Source organism: Sporobolomyces salmoneus (assembly GCF_050403485.1).
Source record: "Sporobolomyces salmoneus JCM6883 DNA, S_salmoneus_JCM6883_v1_ctg106, whole genome shotgun sequence".
NCBI lineage: Eukaryota > Fungi > Basidiomycota > Microbotryomycetes > Sporidiobolales > Sporidiobolaceae > Sporobolomyces > Sporobolomyces salmoneus.
The window spans coordinates 1-18,990 of record NW_027481057.1 but is presented as its reverse complement, the minus strand read 5'-3'; the positions used below and the strand labels follow the sequence as shown (position 1 = coordinate 18,990).

At 52.5% G+C, this 18,990-nt stretch overlaps 6 protein-coding genes across 6 annotated transcripts; 3 read left to right on the top strand and 3 right to left on the bottom strand.

Moving 5' to 3' along the window:
• Positions 1-68: 68 nt before the first annotated feature.
• On the bottom strand, positions 69-2,721 carry JCM6883_001979 (RING finger protein; the record flags this gene model as incomplete). The annotated part of the gene is made up of 6 exons (XM_076635486.1): positions 69-1,803; positions 1,864-1,951; positions 2,021-2,030; positions 2,103-2,305; positions 2,374-2,518; positions 2,602-2,721. The coding sequence occupies 6 exons, from the start codon at positions 2,719-2,721 to the stop codon at positions 69-71; spliced, it is 2,301 nt and encodes a 766-aa protein (XP_076484532.1).
• A 183-nt stretch (positions 2,722-2,904) lies between these two features.
• Positions 2,905-4,334, top strand: JCM6883_001978 (uncharacterized protein; the record flags this gene model as incomplete). Its single annotated transcript, XM_076635485.1, has 2 exons — positions 2,905-3,397; positions 3,466-4,334. The coding sequence occupies 2 exons, from the start codon at positions 2,905-2,907 to the stop codon at positions 4,332-4,334; spliced, it is 1,362 nt and encodes a 453-aa protein (XP_076484531.1).
• Positions 4,335-4,599: 265 nt separating this feature from the next.
• On the bottom strand, positions 4,600-9,888 carry JCM6883_001977 (uncharacterized protein; the record flags this gene model as incomplete). The annotated part of the gene is made up of 11 exons (XM_076635484.1): positions 4,600-5,113; positions 5,179-5,348; positions 5,410-5,868; positions 5,935-6,825; positions 6,889-7,365; positions 7,425-8,273; positions 8,345-9,263; positions 9,321-9,347; positions 9,429-9,447; positions 9,539-9,592; positions 9,660-9,888. 11 exons carry the CDS (start codon positions 9,886-9,888, stop codon positions 4,600-4,602), a joined length of 4,608 nt encoding a protein of 1,535 aa, XP_076484530.1.
• A 153-nt stretch (positions 9,889-10,041) lies between these two features.
• JCM6883_001976 (uncharacterized protein) lies at positions 10,042-15,197 on the top strand (the record flags this gene model as incomplete). Its single annotated transcript, XM_076635483.1, has 13 exons — positions 10,042-10,460; positions 10,525-12,197; positions 12,257-12,555; positions 12,614-12,700; positions 12,768-12,838; positions 12,905-13,551; positions 13,610-13,911; positions 13,974-14,089; positions 14,154-14,271; positions 14,340-14,622; positions 14,684-14,802; positions 14,872-15,067; positions 15,133-15,197. 13 exons carry the CDS (start codon positions 10,042-10,044, stop codon positions 15,195-15,197), a joined length of 4,395 nt encoding a protein of 1,464 aa, XP_076484529.1.
• A 165-nt stretch (positions 15,198-15,362) lies between these two features.
• JCM6883_001975 (uncharacterized protein) lies at positions 15,363-17,424 on the top strand (the record flags this gene model as incomplete). The annotated part of the gene is made up of 11 exons (XM_076635482.1): positions 15,363-15,462; positions 15,536-15,588; positions 15,729-15,774; positions 15,849-16,000; positions 16,067-16,146; positions 16,210-16,497; positions 16,568-16,627; positions 16,762-16,915; positions 17,082-17,198; positions 17,264-17,312; positions 17,375-17,424. The coding sequence occupies 11 exons, from the start codon at positions 15,363-15,365 to the stop codon at positions 17,422-17,424; spliced, it is 1,149 nt and encodes a 382-aa protein (XP_076484528.1).
• A 1,409-nt stretch (positions 17,425-18,833) lies between these two features.
• JCM6883_001974 (uncharacterized protein) lies at positions 18,834-18,990 on the bottom strand (the record flags this gene model as incomplete). Its single annotated transcript, XM_076635481.1, has 1 exon — positions 18,834-18,990. A coding segment is annotated over one exon (157 nt), but the record flags the coding sequence as incomplete, so codon positions are not given.

Genomic DNA, 18,990 nt, shown 5'->3' with positions numbered 1-18,990 from the left:
AGGGCTAGAATACGACACCATACAAAACCTCACAGACATGCAGCTAGAACGTGATCAATACGCAAGACTCATCCACTGCCTCTCATTCCGCCTCCCGACAGATTCAACGTGATTCCTTTTTTCGATTTCTTCCCTCCTCCACCACCTCCAGCTCCTCCTCCCGACTTCTTCCCTCCTCCGGCATTCGCACTCGTCTTCGCGTTTCCATTCGGTGTACCTCCTCCTCCTCCTGCGGCAGCTATCCGTTGTCGACCGAGAGATTCTTCAACTTCATTCCATCGATCATCGAAATCTTCGTCGTAAACCGCCGAATGAGTCGAATGAAGAGCCGAGGCGAATGACCGGTTCGACCAGTTCGAGGCTGCCGTATTGCTTGGTGGATTCGAGTTGGCGGAAGTCGAGAGGGTCGCAGGTGCAGTTGGAGAACGAGAAGGATTTGCTGGAGCGGGGGAAGGGAACGCGTGGAAGTCGTCCCAGCTAGAAGGGGCAGCGTTGTAGGAAGAGGAAGCTGAGAACGGGATCGAATGAGGTACTCCAAACTCTCCCGTCGAAGGATAAATCGGTAAAGCTTGAGCCGCCTTCTGTTCACTCTTCAATTTGGCCTTGTCCTCCTTCCTTGCTTTATCTCTTCTCTTGTTCCGACGCTGTTTGAGAGCAGTAGAGTAAGGTTCGAGGGATTTCTTTGAGACGACTCGACTGAGATCAGATTCGATGAAGACGACGTCGGATGAAATGGGAAGATGAGCGAGCCATTTGCAGCGACGACGGAGTTCTTCGTTCATCGATCCTTCGTCGGCTCCTTCGACGACGACTTCGATAGAGTCGGGCATCGCCTGGTAGGTGCCGAAATGTGATTTCAAGATTCGAATGTCGAGAGGTTGGAGGAAGATCGGTTGACCAGACGCGGCTTGGTAGAAGTAGAATGCTGGATCTTCGTCAGGTTGAGGAGGTGGGAGAACGTTACGACGTTGATGTGGAGGTTTCTTGAGAGGGGTGAGGAGAGATGGAGGTGGAACGAAAGTTGGAGCGTTCGAAGAGAGGGTTGTAGAATTAGGGTTCCGTGAGCTGAGGAAATCGAGTGGAACCTCCTCCTCCTCCTCCTCCTTCTCAGGAACGGCAGGTTCGACAACTTCTGGTTCCGCCTCTACTTCGCTCGAGCTCGTTTCCGACAGCAGAGGTAACGACGCCGATTCTGACATTTTCCCCTTCTTCTCCTGAATCTCGTGAATCTCCCTCAACGACTTCTTCCTTGCCGTCATGACACTCGTCGTCTTCAATCCTTCGACCTTCTGTAACTGCTCGTCTACCCTTCTCGACGCCGCCTCAACGAAAGCGACTCCCAGCTCCTCATCGGTCGCTCCTCTCTGTCCCCATCTTCTCAACGTTGCAATTTCCCTCTGCAATTCCTCCTTCTGTGCCGTCAGCTCGTCCCGCATGTAGTCGGGCGCTCCGAGCATGAATTTCGCATAAGCGAAAGCGTCCGGCGTGAACTGCCACGGCGCTCGGAGAGGTGGAACTGCTTCGGACGGCCAGGTTGACGAACGAGGTAGAGCGAGAGTCGTGATCTGTGGTCGGCGAACGAGTCGCATCTTGAGAGTTTCTTGTTTTCGTGAAGTCGATTGCTGTTTCTGGGAGGATTCGAGGGAAGAGAGGGCGAGAGCTCTCGCGAGATCGGCTTCGTAGGATGAAGCTGGAGTAGGTGCAGATGGAGTCGAAGTGGATGAGGAAGTGGAAGCTGCGATGAGTTGGGCGCCGACTGGATCATGCCATTTTACAGATTTCAAATCTTTCGCGTAGATTGAGCTGTCAACAGGCGACGAATCAATACATCGGGTCAGAATTGACGGAATCGAGCCTACTCACTCGTGGCACACGGGACACTTGCGGAACTTCTGACCGTGATCCGCCAAAGCGAGGTAATGTAAAACGCATGGGTAACAGAAGACGTGACCTGTTGAGAGCGACGAAAGTCAGTCAATGCTCTAACTCCCAGCGACCTGAGAATAGAATCTGTGCATACCGCATTTGGTCTGCGAGGAAATCAAAAGCGAGTCAGTGACATAAATTCGAGATGTAGTTGAACAAGCGAACGTGCGACTGACCATTCTCGCAGCCGTAGGTTCACTCAAGCAAATCGGACACGTCGGAATCGCGCCTCCCTTCCTTCCACTCTCTCCGTCTACCGCTTGATCGATCCCAGAAGTCGAAACCGTCGAAAGAGCCGAAGACGAAGTGGGGAGAATCACTTGAAGGATATCACTCCAATCGAGGTGAATGTCGGGGTCGGCAAAGTGTGCGGTGTAATCTAGAGCAGTAGGAACTTGTCAGCCCTGAATCACGCAGCGAAGGGAGGGAAAGAGAGAGGAGACTGACCTTTCGAAGGATCAACGACGTATCTGAACTGATGGACGAAACGTTGTCGATCGAATCCACCGTGATAGTGGGTCCGTTTCGTAGACCTTCGTGGTAGATGGGTACTCGCAGGAGCGGAACGAGGAGGGAGAGTAAAGCCGAGCAACTGGGAGAGAGCGAGAGCAGGGGGTGGCGATCGAGTCAGCCTCGCTACTCGGTTGGGACAGTCACCTAGCGGAGCAGACTCACATGATTGTAATCTTGCCCATTATTCCTACCGTTCCGTCGTTGAGTCGAGGTCGTTGATGACATCTTTGCCGAAGAAGATGGATGAGCCGAGTTTGAGTTTGTTGCTGAAGTGAGAGGCATGGATAGGTGTAGAGGGGCGAAGTAGGAGTTGTGATAGCTAGTCAGAGGAGTAAAAAACTGCCTCTGACGGCAGATGGCAGGAGAGAGAGATCGACTCCGCTCGCGACCTCGAGTTTGGTTCTTGAATCTGTTCCCGTCACAACGCGACCTTGTTTCGACAGTACGAACAGTTAGAGCAGAAACATGCCGTCCCTCAGCACGGCATGCACCTCGTCTTTCTACCAAAAGCTCTCCTTCACCCTTGACGACCTCGACATCCTCGATCCGAAATTGAACTTCAGCAGAAACATCACTAAGGAACAAAGGTTGCCTGGAGAGTGGGTCTTCAAGGTAGCTGCCACGCAAGATCCGCCGAAGGTTACTTTCCACGTCTTTTTCGGTGGACCAAAGCCTCCAACTTTCGGTTGGGACATTGAGTCTAAAAGTACCCTTTGCTGGGTCGCAGGAGACGGCAGTATCGTTGAAATCGACACCTGTCCTTTCCCGCTGTCTTCGGAGTTACCGGACCCGAAGTACAACGGGTTTGGGCACACTGTCTTTCGAAAGCAATTGCAAGAGTTTGCCCTCGAGTCAGGAGGACGTTACAAACCAGAAACGCAACGACTCTATGTATTCAACTTCGAGCTTCGTAGTGCCACCTGTCCCGAACCCAGTACCAAAGCTGAGACCCTCTCGAGTAAGCTTTTTCCTTTTCTTCGTTTTCTTCTGACAGCGATTTTCACACCCTGAATGGTCCGCCTCCAGCTTTGTATTCTTCTCCTCTACCCAATGATCTTCGTTTCTTCTTCGCACGAGCAGGAGGAGGACTCGAACTCTTCGCTCGGACCAATGGTCTTCCTGTGGTTCTTCAAAACTCCCTCCGAAGTCATCAATTTGCCTTGAAGCCAAAAACAGGTCGAGCCACGCGCAACGCTTCTTCGTCGGCTCTACCGTCGGCCACTCTCAAAACGTTGAACGACGGAATCGAAGACTATCCCGATTCGGACGAAGAAGGGGACGAAGTTTACGCTGCGGAAGTCGGATTGTCCTCTGTCGAACCGACCAACCTCCATGCTCCAAATCCCTTCCGTCAAGTCAACGTCAAAGACCTCCGCTATTCGACGTTCAAAGCCCTTCTCTGTTACCTCGATTCCGGCTACCTTCGCTTCGCTCCACTGCGTTCCTCCTGCATCGCGCCAACCCCTGCCTCGACTCGCAAATCGTTGCTCGAGAAGTCTCTTGCCGACACCCCGAAACTTCCTCTTCCAGTTTCCCCAAAGTCGATCTATCGTCTCGCTCTCCTTTATCGACTTCAGTCTCTCCGACAACTAGCCCTCTCGACCTACAAAACTTCCCTCACCGTTTCCAACGCCGCTGAAGAACTGTTCTCCCCTCTCTCACTCGCTCACGAAGAAGTGCAAGGAGCGATCATCGAATTCGTATCTGAGCATTGGGTAGAGATTCGAGATAGTCAACATTACAAGGACATCGTCGCTAGGATCAAGAGAGGAGAATTGAAAAGATGCTGGGAAAGTACTGGTAGACTTGATCGTCGCTGTACAAGCGAAATAGGATCAAAAGGTCGAGCTGAAGTCGAGTCGAGAAAGGAAGCACAAGCGAGGAGGAAAGGGTGAGATTACCCGGAAAGAAGATGAATTTGGTTCGCGTTCGAAAGAGTCTTGTCGTTGCGATGTGTGTTTCAAGGTTTCAATGTTCTTTGTTTTTCCTTTGCAACTTGGATTTCTGCTTTGTTCGTTCAAACGTTTCCCGCACGACCAGCTCTGATCCGGACTTGCAGTCCCTCGCAACGGCGAAACAAGCGAGAAAGCGATGGGACTGAAACATGCTAGAATGACAACAAGGCAATAAAGAGAGGGAACATTCAACTCGTTCAAGCATTCATCTCGACGTCTCCTTCTGCGATTCTCCTTCCTCCACTTGCGTAACGACAGGTCCTTCGAGAGATGGTAGAGCGTCTGAGAGGAGTGGAGCGGCGACGGGAACCGGGGGAAGTGGTAAAGGAGGAAGAGAGACGGCCAAAGCTCCTCCCGAAAGGCTTCCAAATCCTGCTCTTTCGTCTAACCATTGCGCGAACCGTTCCTTCCTCCTACGTTGGATCGACACTTCTCCATCGACGTCGACTCCGTCTTCGAGCATCTTGTCCGCTCCATCGAGGTCGTTCACCTCCCCCTCTTCTCGTTCGCTGTCTTCCTCCCGAGCCTTGCCCTTCCCCTTCGAAATCGACGACGATGAGGACGAGGATGAAGGGTCGACAGGTCGCCTTCGATAGAGGTAATCTTCAGTGTTCGCGACAAACAACAACCGGTATTCGCCTGATCGAACTTTGACTTGAAGACCGGGCGAAAGGGCGAGGTCGTCGGTTTCTTCTTCCTCGCTGACCTGTGCTCGGTTTCTATGGCGGACGAAGAGGGCAATGTCAGTTGATGCAAGATAGAGCGCATTGAGCGTGACGCTTACCGTTTAAGCAAAGGCGCTTGAACCCGAGCTCCGATTCCCTCACTCGGCGAGGTCAATGCATACGATGCAATCCAGGATTGATAGAGTCGCTCTTCCGAGAAGTTGGCTTCGTCGAGGGTCAAGTCTTCTTTGCCAAGGAGTTGAACGCTCAAAACTTGAGCATTCGGAATCTGTTTACGCTCGGAAGAGATCAGCACTATTCTTTCGAGGCACGAGCGATCTGAGACAAACCCATTCTATCCGATAGAGATTCTCATCTGATGAGAGAATCGATTCGACCGCCATCCTGTACGCGATCTGTTGACGAGGAGTCGTGACTGATCTCGCGCGATCCTTTTCGAGTAACGAAACGATATCTTGACATTTCGCGTCGCTGTTGATCGTGTGAATATGTTTGATCACGGTCGAGATCAACTTGTCGAGCGTGAACAACGGGTAAGACCGAATTCCTCCCATGTACCGCAATTGTTCTTCGTAAGTTTGTTGGTCGACATCGCCATCGAAGAGCTTCTCGGCGAGTTCGAGAGCGTAATCGTAGTAGTGTTCTGCGGGGTTCTCTCCCGTGTCGACGACTCCGACGGGAAGCGAAAGACCGAGGTCGGGACCGAGAGGACTCAAACGACGATGTTGACCAGTTTGAGCGAGTTCGGATGCGAGTCGCTTGAACGAGAGGAGTCGATGATACATGACCTGATGAGACGTCCCACTAATCAGTCTCTCGAAAAGATGCGAGAGGATGCTGAAGCGAAGACTCACGTGCATGATTCGAACCAGACAGTAAAACGTCGAGTTCGTGAAGAAGCTAAACTTTCGAGGTTCGAGAACGTCGTCTGCAGAACCGATCTTCTCCGCGAGATCGCCTTCGTGCGTCTCACTGAGGTGGATCCAATTCGTTTCGCCGAGAATCGAGGTCGCGGGTTCGTCGTTTGTCGAAAGGTCTTGCGGTCCTCCATTTGTGGCGGCGGAACGACGAGCGGCGGTGACAGCAGCGTGTAAGAGTAGTCGTTTCCGTAGATCGGCAGCTCCTCCTCGTTTGTGACCGTTGATCCCTCGTCGACCTGCTCCTATGGAAGGTGTTGTCGAAGCTTCCGTCTCTGCTCCGACCGAGGAAGTTTCTCCGTCACTTCCAGCGTTCGTTCCATCCTGATCAAGCTCCCCTTCGTCCTCCTCGACATCTGCAGCATCGTCGTGAGCTGAAGGACCGAGATTCTCTTCGAGTTCATCTTTTTCGACTCCCCATAGTAACGGAACGAAAAGTCGCAAGAACGCTTCGACTCGAGCTCGTTCGGGTACCGAGAAGCCCGATTGGTCGCGATCGAGGTACGAGAAGGTGAGTTTGAGGACGTCGAAGAGAACCGATCGATCTTCCATATGAAATTCGAATTGATGAAGAGGTCGAAGGGGAGGAGAATCGCTGTCGGCGACAGAGGAAGAGAAGGGGTTCATCGCGGGGACTGCCGTGATCGTACTCGCAGATTCTTTCAGGAAAGGTTTCGAAGTGGGAACGTCGAATCGCTTCTGTAGCTTGTCTCGTCGGAGAGTTTCGATTTCGTTCGTGAGAGCTTTCGACGTGGTCGTTGTCTTCTTGTCGACCGCCTTGAACGGAATACTTTGATGATCGAGAGCTCGATAGAAGTTCTTCGCATCCTGTGGTTACCGCAAATGTTCAGTCAAATGTCGAGTTTGACTGAAAGAAACTTGAGAACGCACCACTTCGCGCCAAACTTTGTTCCACTCCTTCTCCGCCCTCTTCCATTCCTCGTCTTTCTGTTTCAACCTCGCCAAGACGATCGGTACCGCCACGGCCGGGTTATCTTCGAGAGATTGAAGGATTTCCCACCCGTGATCCTTTCCGTAGATCTTCTTCATGATTCTTTCGTAGACACTCGGTGCCGATCCCATCAACTGACCATCCTCGTTGACGACCTTGATCTCGGTCCGTTCCTCCGGCGTCGCGAGGGCGATTCGAGCGGCGATAGGTTCGAAGTGAGCGATTGTCCGAGCGATCGAAGCGAGGTGGAACGAGTACCAATGTCTTTCTTGTTCGGAGTTGTACAGCGCTTCTTCGTAAGGGTTCTTTCGATGCGCTCCGGATCCTTCAGAGGCCCAGGTAGCGTACGCAACCCACTCGTCATTCAGGACCGACCATTCGAGCGGAGATCGACCTGAACAGGCGAGATCGATTTCCTGTTCTCGACAAGTGTGTCAGTCTTGACTTCTCGATGATCGTCCAGAAGGAGGCTTACAGAATCCGGTAGTCGACGGTAACTCGGTCCATAACTCTTCATTAGATGAAGGAGCACCGGAGGTCGATCCAACACGGGTTCGTTATCGATGATCCAATCCTCTCCTTCGACTCTACCGTCCTTCGCCGCATCCCATTCGACGAGAGCTTTGAACTGAACGAACAATTCCTCGCTCGCACCGATAAAGAGCAAACTCTTGTTCAAGAGAGTCGGAAGATCGATGATCTCTTGAGTGAATAGGTTGAGTAACTTGAGGAACTCTGTGTACGCCGCTCGATCGTCGAGGAACTTCTTGACTCGATCAAAGAACCCGAATTCTTCTGGTTGAACGAGGGGGGGAGCTCGATGAGTTGTTAGATAAGCGTCGTAGGCGGATTGAAGATGAGGGGCGCCACGGAATCCAGAAGTTGGAGGACCGTAAGGGTGAGGATGACCGACGTGAGCGTGATGAGGAGCGAAGGGAGAAGGAGGGAGAGAAGGATCAACCATCGCGGCTTGTTGTTGTTGTTGTTGTTGCTGCTGTCTGTAGGCGCTCGTCGAAGAAGGTCCAGCGAGAGGAGGTGAATCGAGTCCACCTTGTTGAGAATGAGCGACTTTGGTTCGTTTCGCTTTCGATTTCTCCCCCATTCCCGGCGCTGCCCGTTTCTTCTTCTCGACTCCTTGATCCATGGGTTTCCTCGCCGTCTGTGACAGAGTTTTGTTCATTCCTGTCTTTTGTTTCGTTGGAGAGGCCGAGGTAGAAGGTGCGGGAGGTTGAGCAGTTTCACCGGAAGTATCGGGTAAGAACGCCTTGAACTCGTCGAGAAGGTCGGGAGCGTCTCGGAACAACGCCGTGACTTGTTGATACACCTTGAGAGTCAGATAAGCCAAGATGTTAGTAAGCTCGCTCGAACGGTCGAGAGGGGAGCCGAAATAATCACCTCTTGAATCGGTCTTCCGTCTTTCTGATAAGTCTGAAGGATCTCGAGGAACGTCTTGTACGTTTCGGGCTCTTTCGCGAATCGAGTCTTGATCTTGTTGACATAGGTGATCGCATGATTGAACTCCATGATTTGAGGTTGAGCGGGAGTCGAGGAAGTTGGGGTCTCTGCAGCGGTCTGTTGCGCTGGTTGAGCTGGAGTCGCCGTTGTGGATGAAGATGCTTGAGCCGGAGTCGAAGATTGAGGTCGAGACGGTACTTGGTCTTGAGAAGAAACGCGGGCGAGAGGAACGGGCTTAGGAGTAGCAGCGACCGTTGAGTGAGCTGTTCGTTGTTGTTGCTGAGGCGCAGAAGCTTGAGTTTGAGGTTGCTGGGGAGTAGCTGTTCGACTATCTTGACTCGTGTTGCGTGCTCGAGCTCCTCCGTTCGTTCCAGCTCCGTAACCTCCAGCCTGAGTTTGTTGTTGCCAACTCTGAGTTCCACTTCTTGCGCCCGATGAAGATCCGAAGGGAGGTATAGGAGCAGGTGGAGAGATGGGGCGAGGAGGAGCAGGAGCGCTCGGAAGGGGAGGGAGACGACTTGTCGATTGACTCGAGGCAGTCGGAGCGTTCGAAGTCGATCGAGAAGATGAAGGGACCTGATGGGATGTCGAAGGTTGAGCTGGAGCGGGAGTTGAGCCGGAAGAAGTAGAAGCAGAAGCTGGTCCAGTCACGTTTTGAGTTCTCGTCGTGACTCCCATTGGCGTCGTGACCGTGATCACGTTGCTGCTTCCCGGTCCTCCAGTCGTACCATCTGCGTTCGTAGATACTCGACATTCGATGCGGTAGCCGGGAGGGAGGAAAGTGTTGAAACCTTGAATGAGCGAAGGGTGACCGCGGAAGAGAGTCGAAACTCTATCAATCACTCCCGGTGTGTCGATACTGGTACGACTCTCGGTATCAGCTCAGTCCCTTGCCGTAGAGAAGGAAAGCGCTCACTTTTGAGTCTTGAAGTCCTTCATGATGCTGTTTTGGCGAGAGGAAGGAGACAGTCAGAAAATGCGGGGTAAACGAAAGGAAAGGAAGGGGATGGTGACTGCAACTCACGTAAGGAACTGGTCGTAGACTGCAATAAGACACAGAACACGGCATGATCAGCTCTCAGTCGTTCAGTGCGCTCAGAGAGAGCGGATGATAATCGGGAGAGAGCAACTCACCTTCATACTCGTTCGCGAATTGCTGCTTGACCCTGTCGAGATATTGCAAAGCATCTGCGAGAGAACTCCTTGTCAGCAAACCTCTCCCGGAGCTGCTGAAGTAGAGGAATCTGGATCTCACCTCGAACATTCAACGGCCTCAAAGCAGCGTTCCCAGCTTGTTGACTCGTCGAAGCTGCTGGAGGTTGATTCGGAGGAGCTGGAGTAGGCTGGGCGGGTGACATATTCGGTCTAGAGGCTGGTTGAGGGTAAGTTGGATTACGGGATTGTTGAGGGTTTATCGAAGGCTGAGGAGGGTTGGAGCTGCTGAGATGGGCCGAGGTACCATTCACCGGATTGCCCGAAGCCATGCTCGCACTCGGCAAAGTAACCGAGATTGAAACGAGCGAGTTGGGTGATGAAGGAGAAGCAGAAATCAATCCGAAACTTTCCTTCCTTACCCATCCCCGACCTCGCCGGTTTCGACTGTACAAGTCCTCGAGAGGCATTCAGCGGCGTGTACAATGGCACCACCGAAAGGGAAAGCCGTCAAGAACGACACTTCCTCGAAACCCTCGATTCCTTCAACCAGCTCTTCTGCACCTCCTCCACGACGCAAAGCGAACATAGTCAAGTCAGGGAACGCAGGATCATCGAAACCAGCTCCACCGCCGCTCGAACCGAGTCAAACAGCTCCTCCTCCTCCCCTATTTCCTCTCGGCTACAAAACTCCTCTCTCCCTCCTCTCAGAGCGCTGCCAGAAGAACAATTGGGAACGGCCGCTAGTCGATACGAAGAAAGTGGCGGGTAGCTCATTGTGGACGGCGAGTGTGACACTAAGGAGGAAGGATCCGAAGAATGGAGGATTCGAAACAGTTTACATGAGACCTCCTCCTGCTCCTTCTCCTATCGCAGTCGAGAAACCCACGGCAATGGAAGCAAAGTGAGCTTCTTTCTCGCTTCGCTGCCTGTATGGGACCTCACTAACCGCTTTCGTCGATGCTCAGACACTGGGCCTCAGTTTACGCTCTCTACCGATTCTCAAACAACCTACGACTCAACCTTCAACTCCCTCCTCAAGTCCGAGACTACTATTCAGCACTCGAGAAGGAAAAGGCAGCGTCAACCCCAAACAAGACCTGGCTGTGGAGCTTGACTCCGTTCGAAACAGCCGCTTCCGCCCCTCCTCCTCCGCAATCGCAGCCCGCCTCTCACGCACCTTCCCCCATCTCTTCTTCCGCACCTGGATCCGCCTCGACTTCTCGATCTGCAACACCATCGAACAAGGCTCTTCGCGGTCTCGTTGCCTCTGGACAACCCGTCTCGAGACCCCTTCCGAAATCTTGGTTGGAAGCTCCCGAAGTACGAATGCCGACCAGTCTTCGAGACCTCGTCGAACAAACTATCAGAGAAGCCTTACCGACGGACGACTTCGAATCTAGCTCGAGAAACAACGATCACTCAGACGAAACTGAACTTCCTTCGACTCCGGAAGAACTCTACCTCGAATCCGAACTCGTCGCGATTGGATTCCGAATCGGACACGTTCGAAGGGCACTCAACTTGTCGAGAACAACGAGGACACCTCACGAGACACTTCGGAATTCAGTCATGTCGCATTTACACCTGATCGTGCCCGAATCCGATTTACCTCAATCTTTCCAGAGTTCGAAACCTGCCGACGCAACGATACGGAACGCTACGAGTAAGGACTCGAAGGAGCTTGGAAGGGTGTGGAAGGCGGAGAAGATCGCGAGGGATGTTGGAACGCCGGTCGAATGGGTCGAGGGAGTGATGAAGCTTGAAGGCGTAGATGAATCGGAGGAGAAGGTACTCGATGTCCTCTCGCGGCGGCTTATGGGATCGGAAGCGAGGGAAGCGGGGCTATCGGAGGAGAACCTCGTTCAGAGCTGGAAACAACGAGCTCAACTCGGTGCGGAAGACGTCGAAGAGCTCGAGCAGAGAAGATCGGACGAGTTGATGGGACTCGAAGGGATGTTTGGATTGAGGTTCAGGCGGATCGGCAAGGATGGAGGATGCGAGATCTTGATTCCTTCCCCTCGGACAGAAGTTTCGCTGAAGATCATCTTCCACTCGGCATCACTCTACCCTTCTCCGACTTCCGACGATGACACTTCTCAGCTACCACATCTACCGACTTTCTTCGTATCCTCGCCGACACTTCCTCCTTACATTCGACTTCACCTGCTCTCCCTCCTTGCTCAGCAATTCCTTCCTTCCTCTGAAGAGCACGGCGAAACTTGGATGGAGCTCGTTCGGGCGGGATACGGTGGAGTCGTTGGAGAAATGGTGTCCTTCCTCGAGAACCACGTTCGACAAGCTATCGATCATCCTCCAGACGAGCGTACCGTCCTCGCTCGTCTCAACGTCGCAGCGAGAACTATCCCTTCTTCGGATCTTGACGATGGTTCTACTCGAACGACAAAATCGGCGCAAGCTCAACGAAAACGTCAACCTCGAAGGGAACCGACTGCGGCAGAGCAAGCGCGAATCAAGGCAGATTTCGAACGACTCGCCGAAACGGAGGGGTACCGCAAGATGCTGGAACAGCGCAAGAAGTTGCCAGCATGGAGCATGAAGGAGAAGATCGTCAGTCTCATCAATCGAGAGCGAGTCGTGATCGTGTGCGGAGAAACTGGTTCGGGAAAAACGACTCAGGGTGAGCTTTTCTCTTTTCTCTCTTGTGGCTATGCTTGACTGGCTGTGCTTGTTCCTTAGTCCCCGCTTTCGTCTTGGAGGATGCGATCGTGAACTCGCTAGGAGCTTCAACCTCGATCGTTGTCACTCAGCCTCGACGAGTTTCAGCGATCGGTGTCGCCTCTCGAGTCGCGAACGAGCGGTGCGAGGATGTCAACTCTGCGACAGATCGAGGTCTTGTCGGTTACGCCATTCGAGGAGAGAGGAGGGCAAGTCGAGATTGTCGAGCCCTGTTCTGCACGACCGGAGTTGTCCTTGCTCGATTGAGCCGAGGTGGTGATCCAGACCTCGAGGGAGTCAGTCACATCTTCATCGATGAAGTGAGTTCAACAATCTCTTGTTCTCGCTTCTTTATCGCTAACCTTCTCTCGTCGACAGGTCCACGAACGAAGTGTCGATTCCGATTTCTTGCTGCTCGAGTTGCGGGATATCTTGGTTAGAAATCCGAAGATCCGAGTCATTCTCGTCAGTACTCCTCGTAATAACTCAGGCAGAGGTCGCAAGCTGATCAACCAATCGTCATCGTCTCTAGATGTCAGCTACGATCAACCAGAAGCAATTTTCCGATTATTTCAACGGAGCTCCAGTCATCGAGATCCCCGGGTTCGTCTCTTTCCAGCTCTCGTAGTCATCGCCTACGTGTCGACTGACTGCCCTCGTCGACTGCAGATTCACTCATCCAGTTCAGGATCACTACCTCGAATCTTTCCTTCCGACTCTCCTCTCCTCCTACAAACTCCAACCAACAGCGAAACCAGCTAGAAAGGCGACACAAGCTCAAATCGATCGTATGCATGGCAGCTTCATCGAAGAAGGTGTATCTGAACGAGACGTCAAAGCGCTCGGAACTCTCGAGAACCTATCTCGGGCAGAAAAAATCGACTTCAACGTTCTCGGAGCAACTGTCGCCTATTGCTTGGATCGGTCGCATGACGTAGGCGGAGACGTCCTGGTCTTCGTATCTGGAGTCATGGAAATTACGCAAAGTATCGCCGCGATTCGAGCAGCCGTCTCGCCCTCTGTCGCCTCCTCGCTCCTCGTCCTCCCTCTACATGCGAACCTGACGACATCCGAACAAACTCTCGTCTTCCGGCCGACGCCTCCAGGTAAACGAAAGATCGTTGTCGCGACGAACGTTGCGGAAACTTCAATCACGATCGACGGAATCATCTATGTCGTCGATTCCGGTCGAGTCAAGGAGAACACTTTCGACGCTGAGACTGGAGTCACTCGTCTGGTCGAGCAGTGGACGAGTCGAGCCGCAGGTCGACAGAGAAGGGGTCGAGCTGGACGAACGAGACCTGGAGAATGTTTCAGTGAGTGAGCGATTCTGGTCACCTGTCGAAGTTAGCTTACCTCGGACGTTCCTTGCAGAGCTGTACACTCGCTATGTCGATACGAATTCGATGCCCGCACAACCACTACCCGAGATCCGACGAACTCCCCTCGAATCGCTCCTCCTGCAGATCAAATCGACTCGACCGAATGCCGACGTGCGGGAATACCTCGGCAAGGCTCTCGACCCTCCACAAGTCAAGGCGATCGAAACGGCCTGGGCGACGTTGAGGCTACTCGGTGCGGTCGAAGCGAAAGAAGGGAAGAGTGATTTGTCGGCGCATCTGACACCGCTCGGTTGTCATTTGGCGATGATTCCCGTCGACCTCCGACTCGCGAAGGTGAGTCCGCAATCAGTCGATTCGTGCAGGCAGAAGGGCTGATCTTCGTTGCATGGAAACAGATGCTCGTCCTCGCCGCCATTTTCAGATGCCTCGATCCAATCTTGACAATCGTCGCTCTGCTGTCGAGCAAACCTTTCTTCTTGAGTCCTCAGGACAAACGCGAGGAATCGAAAAAGTCAGTCGCTTTGTTTCTTGATTCGGCCTGTCACCCTGACTGACTCGCTGGTCGTCTTCCACAGGGCTCGTTCATCGTTCTATACCGGTCGATCGGATCTTCTCAGTGACGTGAAAGCGTTCGAAGCGTGTCTCGCCGCGAAGAAAGATGGTTCAGCCGCTCTTCGCCATTTCCTTGACGATGTGAGTCCCTGTCCTCGCCTCTCGTACACCCGAGATCCCTTTGTGACTAACTTTCCATCATTCGACAGAACTATATCTCGCAATCGACCTTCCGCGACGTTCTCTCGCTTCGAAACGATTACCTATCGGCTCTCGCCTCAGTCGGGTTCATTCCGATTCACTGCTCAGCTTCCGACCCTGCGTTCAACGACAACTCGCAGAACGAGAACCTGCTCAAGGCGATCATTTATGCTGGAACTGCTCGACTCGTCAAGGTCAAGCTACCGAAAGCCGTATTCGATAAAGGAATCGGAGGAGCGATCGAACGTGAACGAGAATCTCGGGAGGTCAAGTTCTTCGAGAAGGAAGAAGGTACGTCGCTTCAATGCGGATATGGTGGTGCAGGAGCTGATCCCTGGCTCGCATCGAACAGGACGAGTATTCCTTCACCCAACTTCGCTACTGTTCTCGGAAAATCGTTTCGCAACCCCCTTCGCGACTTACTTCAACAAGCATGTCACGACAAAACCTTTCTTGCGTGATGCTACCGAGGTACATCGCGCCCACCTTCTCTCTTTTCAGTGAGTTTGACGACGGTGTACTGACTGTTTTCGTTCGCAGGTTCCACTTTACGCCGTTCTACTCTTCTCGCCTGGTCACGTCACGATGGAACTCGAACGAGGTGTCACAGTCCATCTCTCGGCAGAGGAATGGATTCACATGAAGTGTTGGCCTCGAATCGGAGTGCTCGTGAATGGATTGCGAAAACTTTTCGACGCTGAACTCGAGAATGAACTCGAATCGCCCGGATTTGGAGGTGAGCTCCCTTGCAGTATATCTAGCAGTATACTGCTCGTTACTGACGAGTTTTGGCTGGTACAGGTGCGACTTCGAAACCAGTGAGAGCGATGTTGGAATGTCTTTCTAGAGATGGCTCTCTCTATTAGATTTTGATTGTTGTACATGTTCTGCAATTGGTAGATCCATCGCATACAACTTCTTCAATAGCGAAGAGGAGAGGTGTCTTATAATTTCGCGAGTGAGAGCAGACTCGCAAAAAATTTCTCGGGGTTAGCACGCTTCCACCTCACCCCTCCCGTCTCCCGCACACCATGGTCTCGCACCTCCTCTCCGGCCTCGTTTCTGGCTCTTTCCAGACCCCTGCTCTCCCCACCCTCTCCCTCGGAGGTGTCTCTGCTTCGGTCGTCGATGGTGAGTTTCGATTAAACCATCACCTCTCACCTCTCATCCGACGGGGGACTGACCCGGTTGATCGATGTGATAGACGCCAAGGCCAAGGCTGAGCAACTCAAATCGGAGGCTTCGAACGCTGCTTCCGTACGTTTGGGCGTTCCTCTCCAATCGTTTTTGTCCCCTTCTACCGACCTCGTCGGCACGCATCGGAATTTCTAGATTGTCGCTCCAACTCGCGTGTTATGGTTGCTGACTGTACTCTGAATATGATTGAACGTATATAGAAGGCCGGTGACAAACTCGCTGGAGCCAAGAACGTAGTCGAGAAGGGTCAGTTTCAGACTCTCTCTCAACTCTCTCTCATTCGCGCAACAGTAGCTGATCCGGTAGTTGAATCGAAACAGAGGCTGCCCGAGGTGTTTCCAAGGTCAACCCCAAGGCGATCGAGCTCTACTCTGGCAAATACTACGCCGCTTGCGTTCTCGGAGGTATCCTCGCTTGCGGAACTACTCACGCTTTCGTTACCCCTCTCGATCTCGTCAAGTGCCGAAAGCAAGTACGTTGAACGTGACTACTCGATTTACGTGTTGTATGAGCTCATATTCGGTTGCGGTTTTGACAGGTTGACAAGAACTTGTACAAGTCCAACACTGATGGATGGAAGAAGATTATGGCTACCGAAGGTGGTGTCCGAGGTCTCTAGTGAGTCGATCCATCTGCCATAACACTCGGAAGTGAGTCTGATCGTCCGTTGCATGATTGCAGCACCGGTTTCGGACCTACTTTGATCGGATACTCGATGCAAGGAGCTGCCAAGTACGGTTTCTACGAATACTTCAAGAAGACCTACGCCGATCTCGCCGGTCCCGAAAACGCCGTCAAGTACAAGTCGCTCATCTTCCTTGCCGGTTCCGCCTCTGCCGAATTCCTCGCCGATATCGCCCTCGTCCCCATGGAAACCGTCAAGGTTCGCATGCAAACCACTTTCCCTCCTTTCGCCAACAGCGCTCTCGGTGGATTGAACAAGGTCGTCGCCGCTGAAGGTGCCGGAGCGTACGTCTTTATTCGTTTCTCGTCTTTCCCAAGTTTCAGAGCTGATTTTCATATTCTTTTTCGATAATAGCCTCTTCAAGTCCCTTCCTTCCCTCTGGTCCCGTCAAATCCCTTACACCATGATGAAGTTGTAAGTACCGTATACCGTTGCTCTTCGGAGGTCACTCGAGTCGCTTGGACAAATGCTGACTTTTCTCTTTGCTTTTCCTCTTCCTTCTCTCTTCCCCTTCCCCTCCCTCTTCCTCACCACTCATCACTCTACAGCTGGTCCTTCGAAGCTACCGTCGCCAAGATCTACGAACTCATTGACAAGCCCAAGGCTAGCTACAACAAGCTTGAGCAACTCGGTGTCTCTGCTACTGCCGGTTACATTGCAGGAGTCTTCTGCGCGGTGGTCTCGCACCCCGCGGATACTATGGCAAGTCTCCCCCTTTTTTCACTGAAGAGACCCTACGCTAATCCCTTTGAAAAATAATTTTGCTCTCCCTCGAAAAACACAAACCACTCTCCCTCCGAAACTCGACTCTCTACTACTTGCTGTCTACTATCCACTCTCCCTTTGAACCTTAACTCTACGTCCACAGGTCTCCAAGCTCAACGCTCCCCTCAAGCCCGGAGAAGCCAAGCCTTCCGTTGGCTCGATCTACTCTCAAATTGGATTCGGTGGTCTCTGGGCTGGTCTTGGTACCCGAATCTTCATGGTTCCGTCTTTTTCACTCTACTCGTCCCAGGACGTTGAGCTGACTCCTGTGATTCGAACGAGCAGGTCGGTACCCTCACCGCTCTCCAATGGCTCATTTACGACTCGTTCAAGGGTGAGCTTCGGATTTTCTCTCTGCTTTTCACAATGGATACTGATTCTCGTCGTACTGTGCAGTCGCCGTCGGTCTCCCCACCACCGGTGCCGCCCCCGAGGTCAAGAAGTAAACGTCTCCCCTCCCCATCTCCCCGCCTCAAAATCACCTCGCATCTTCTTCCATCTCCTCTCGATAGATCCTCCTCCTCGACCTCTCTCTCTTCTTTATCTCGGTTCTCTCTTTTTCCCTGCACTTTATTTTTACTCTTTGCTTCCGTTCATCCGAATCGAATTCAATCTACTTTACGCTGTGATCCCCCCAGACCTTTCGAGGGCCCGTTATGTGAGTTGTGAGGACAACCGCATGTCTCGATGTGCTCTACAGCGTCAAGGTAGCATTCGAGTGACGGCAGAGACGAGGCGACCTCTGAGCTTTCAAAACAGAAGACACGGGTGAAGCGAGTCACGCCTCTTGTGATCTCACAGACGGGAGATTGACGAGCTTGAGGAGAGGCAATGGAAGTGGGTACTGTCGAGCTACAGACCTCGCTTCGGAGAGCTTCCGGAACAAACGGGACGGAGATGCGCAACATTGAGAATCTCGCTCACAGATCCCTCGACTCCTCGTCTTTGATCGGCTTCAAACCTTCGTGGTAGCTGCTCACTCATCTAAGGTCTGTGAGACCTTGACTTCGTCGATTTCGCCTGGACCTCAAGCCGAAACTGTACTGAGGCTTTGGTTTTTTATGACAACGCAGATTCTGGACGAGGTGATCCAGACGAGTGCTCAAGGTATCGCCGCCTGAAGAGACTGCATAGGCGTTCCTATGCCCGACTGAAGCGCAAGAGCGAATGACTGAGAGTATGACCAAGTGACTTGCGCGAGGAAGACAAAGATTCCTCGTGCGCTGCACAAAGTCAATCACTCAGTTCGCTCACCTCGACCCAATCCGACTCTACGTACATCCATCCGTCACCACTCTCCAGCAACCCCCTACACCCTGACGTCGAGAGGGTAAGTTACTTTTTATCCAACTTGCCCTCAGTCCGAATCCGAGCTCATCCATCGTTCTCTTCACAGATTCGCGAGGTCTCAAGTACGGTGGCGCTCGCAGTCATTCGTGCGGCTCAAAAGCTCGGAGTTGATCGCGCTGAAGAGCTACGGTCGATGAACGACAAAGAACTCGAATCATTCGTTCGAAAAACAAATGTGGCACCCTCGTCTCACCTAAAGACTCCCTCTCTGTCTCTCGTCTTATATCAAAAGAGCTGTTTTAGGTTTCTCCTCCAAGCTCACTCTATCTGTCTAGCCGTCCCCTGGAGTACTTTTCGTTTCTGTTCAGTCTTTTGGGTTTTCTCTCTGTCTTCCTCGCAATCTCTCTCGGTCTCTGTGCGGAATCAGCACTTCGTCGTTCTCCTGCGCTCTCCTCTCGTCGATTGCCTTTGAGAGAGTGTGAGAGAAAGAGCAAGTGATTGCAAAGTTTCAAGCGCCTCGATTTTCAAGTTCAAGCGATTTCATCCTTTCATCCGTTCTTCCAACCTAGTCCGAATCCGAGTCGAAGTCTTCCTGTTCCTGCTCCTCCTCGTCACTATCCTCTTGTTCTTCATCTTCGTCTTCATCCAATCCATCTGACTGATCTTCTTCACTTTCATCCGAGGCATCCTCATCTTTGACCTTGCTCGCTTTGTTTTCACTT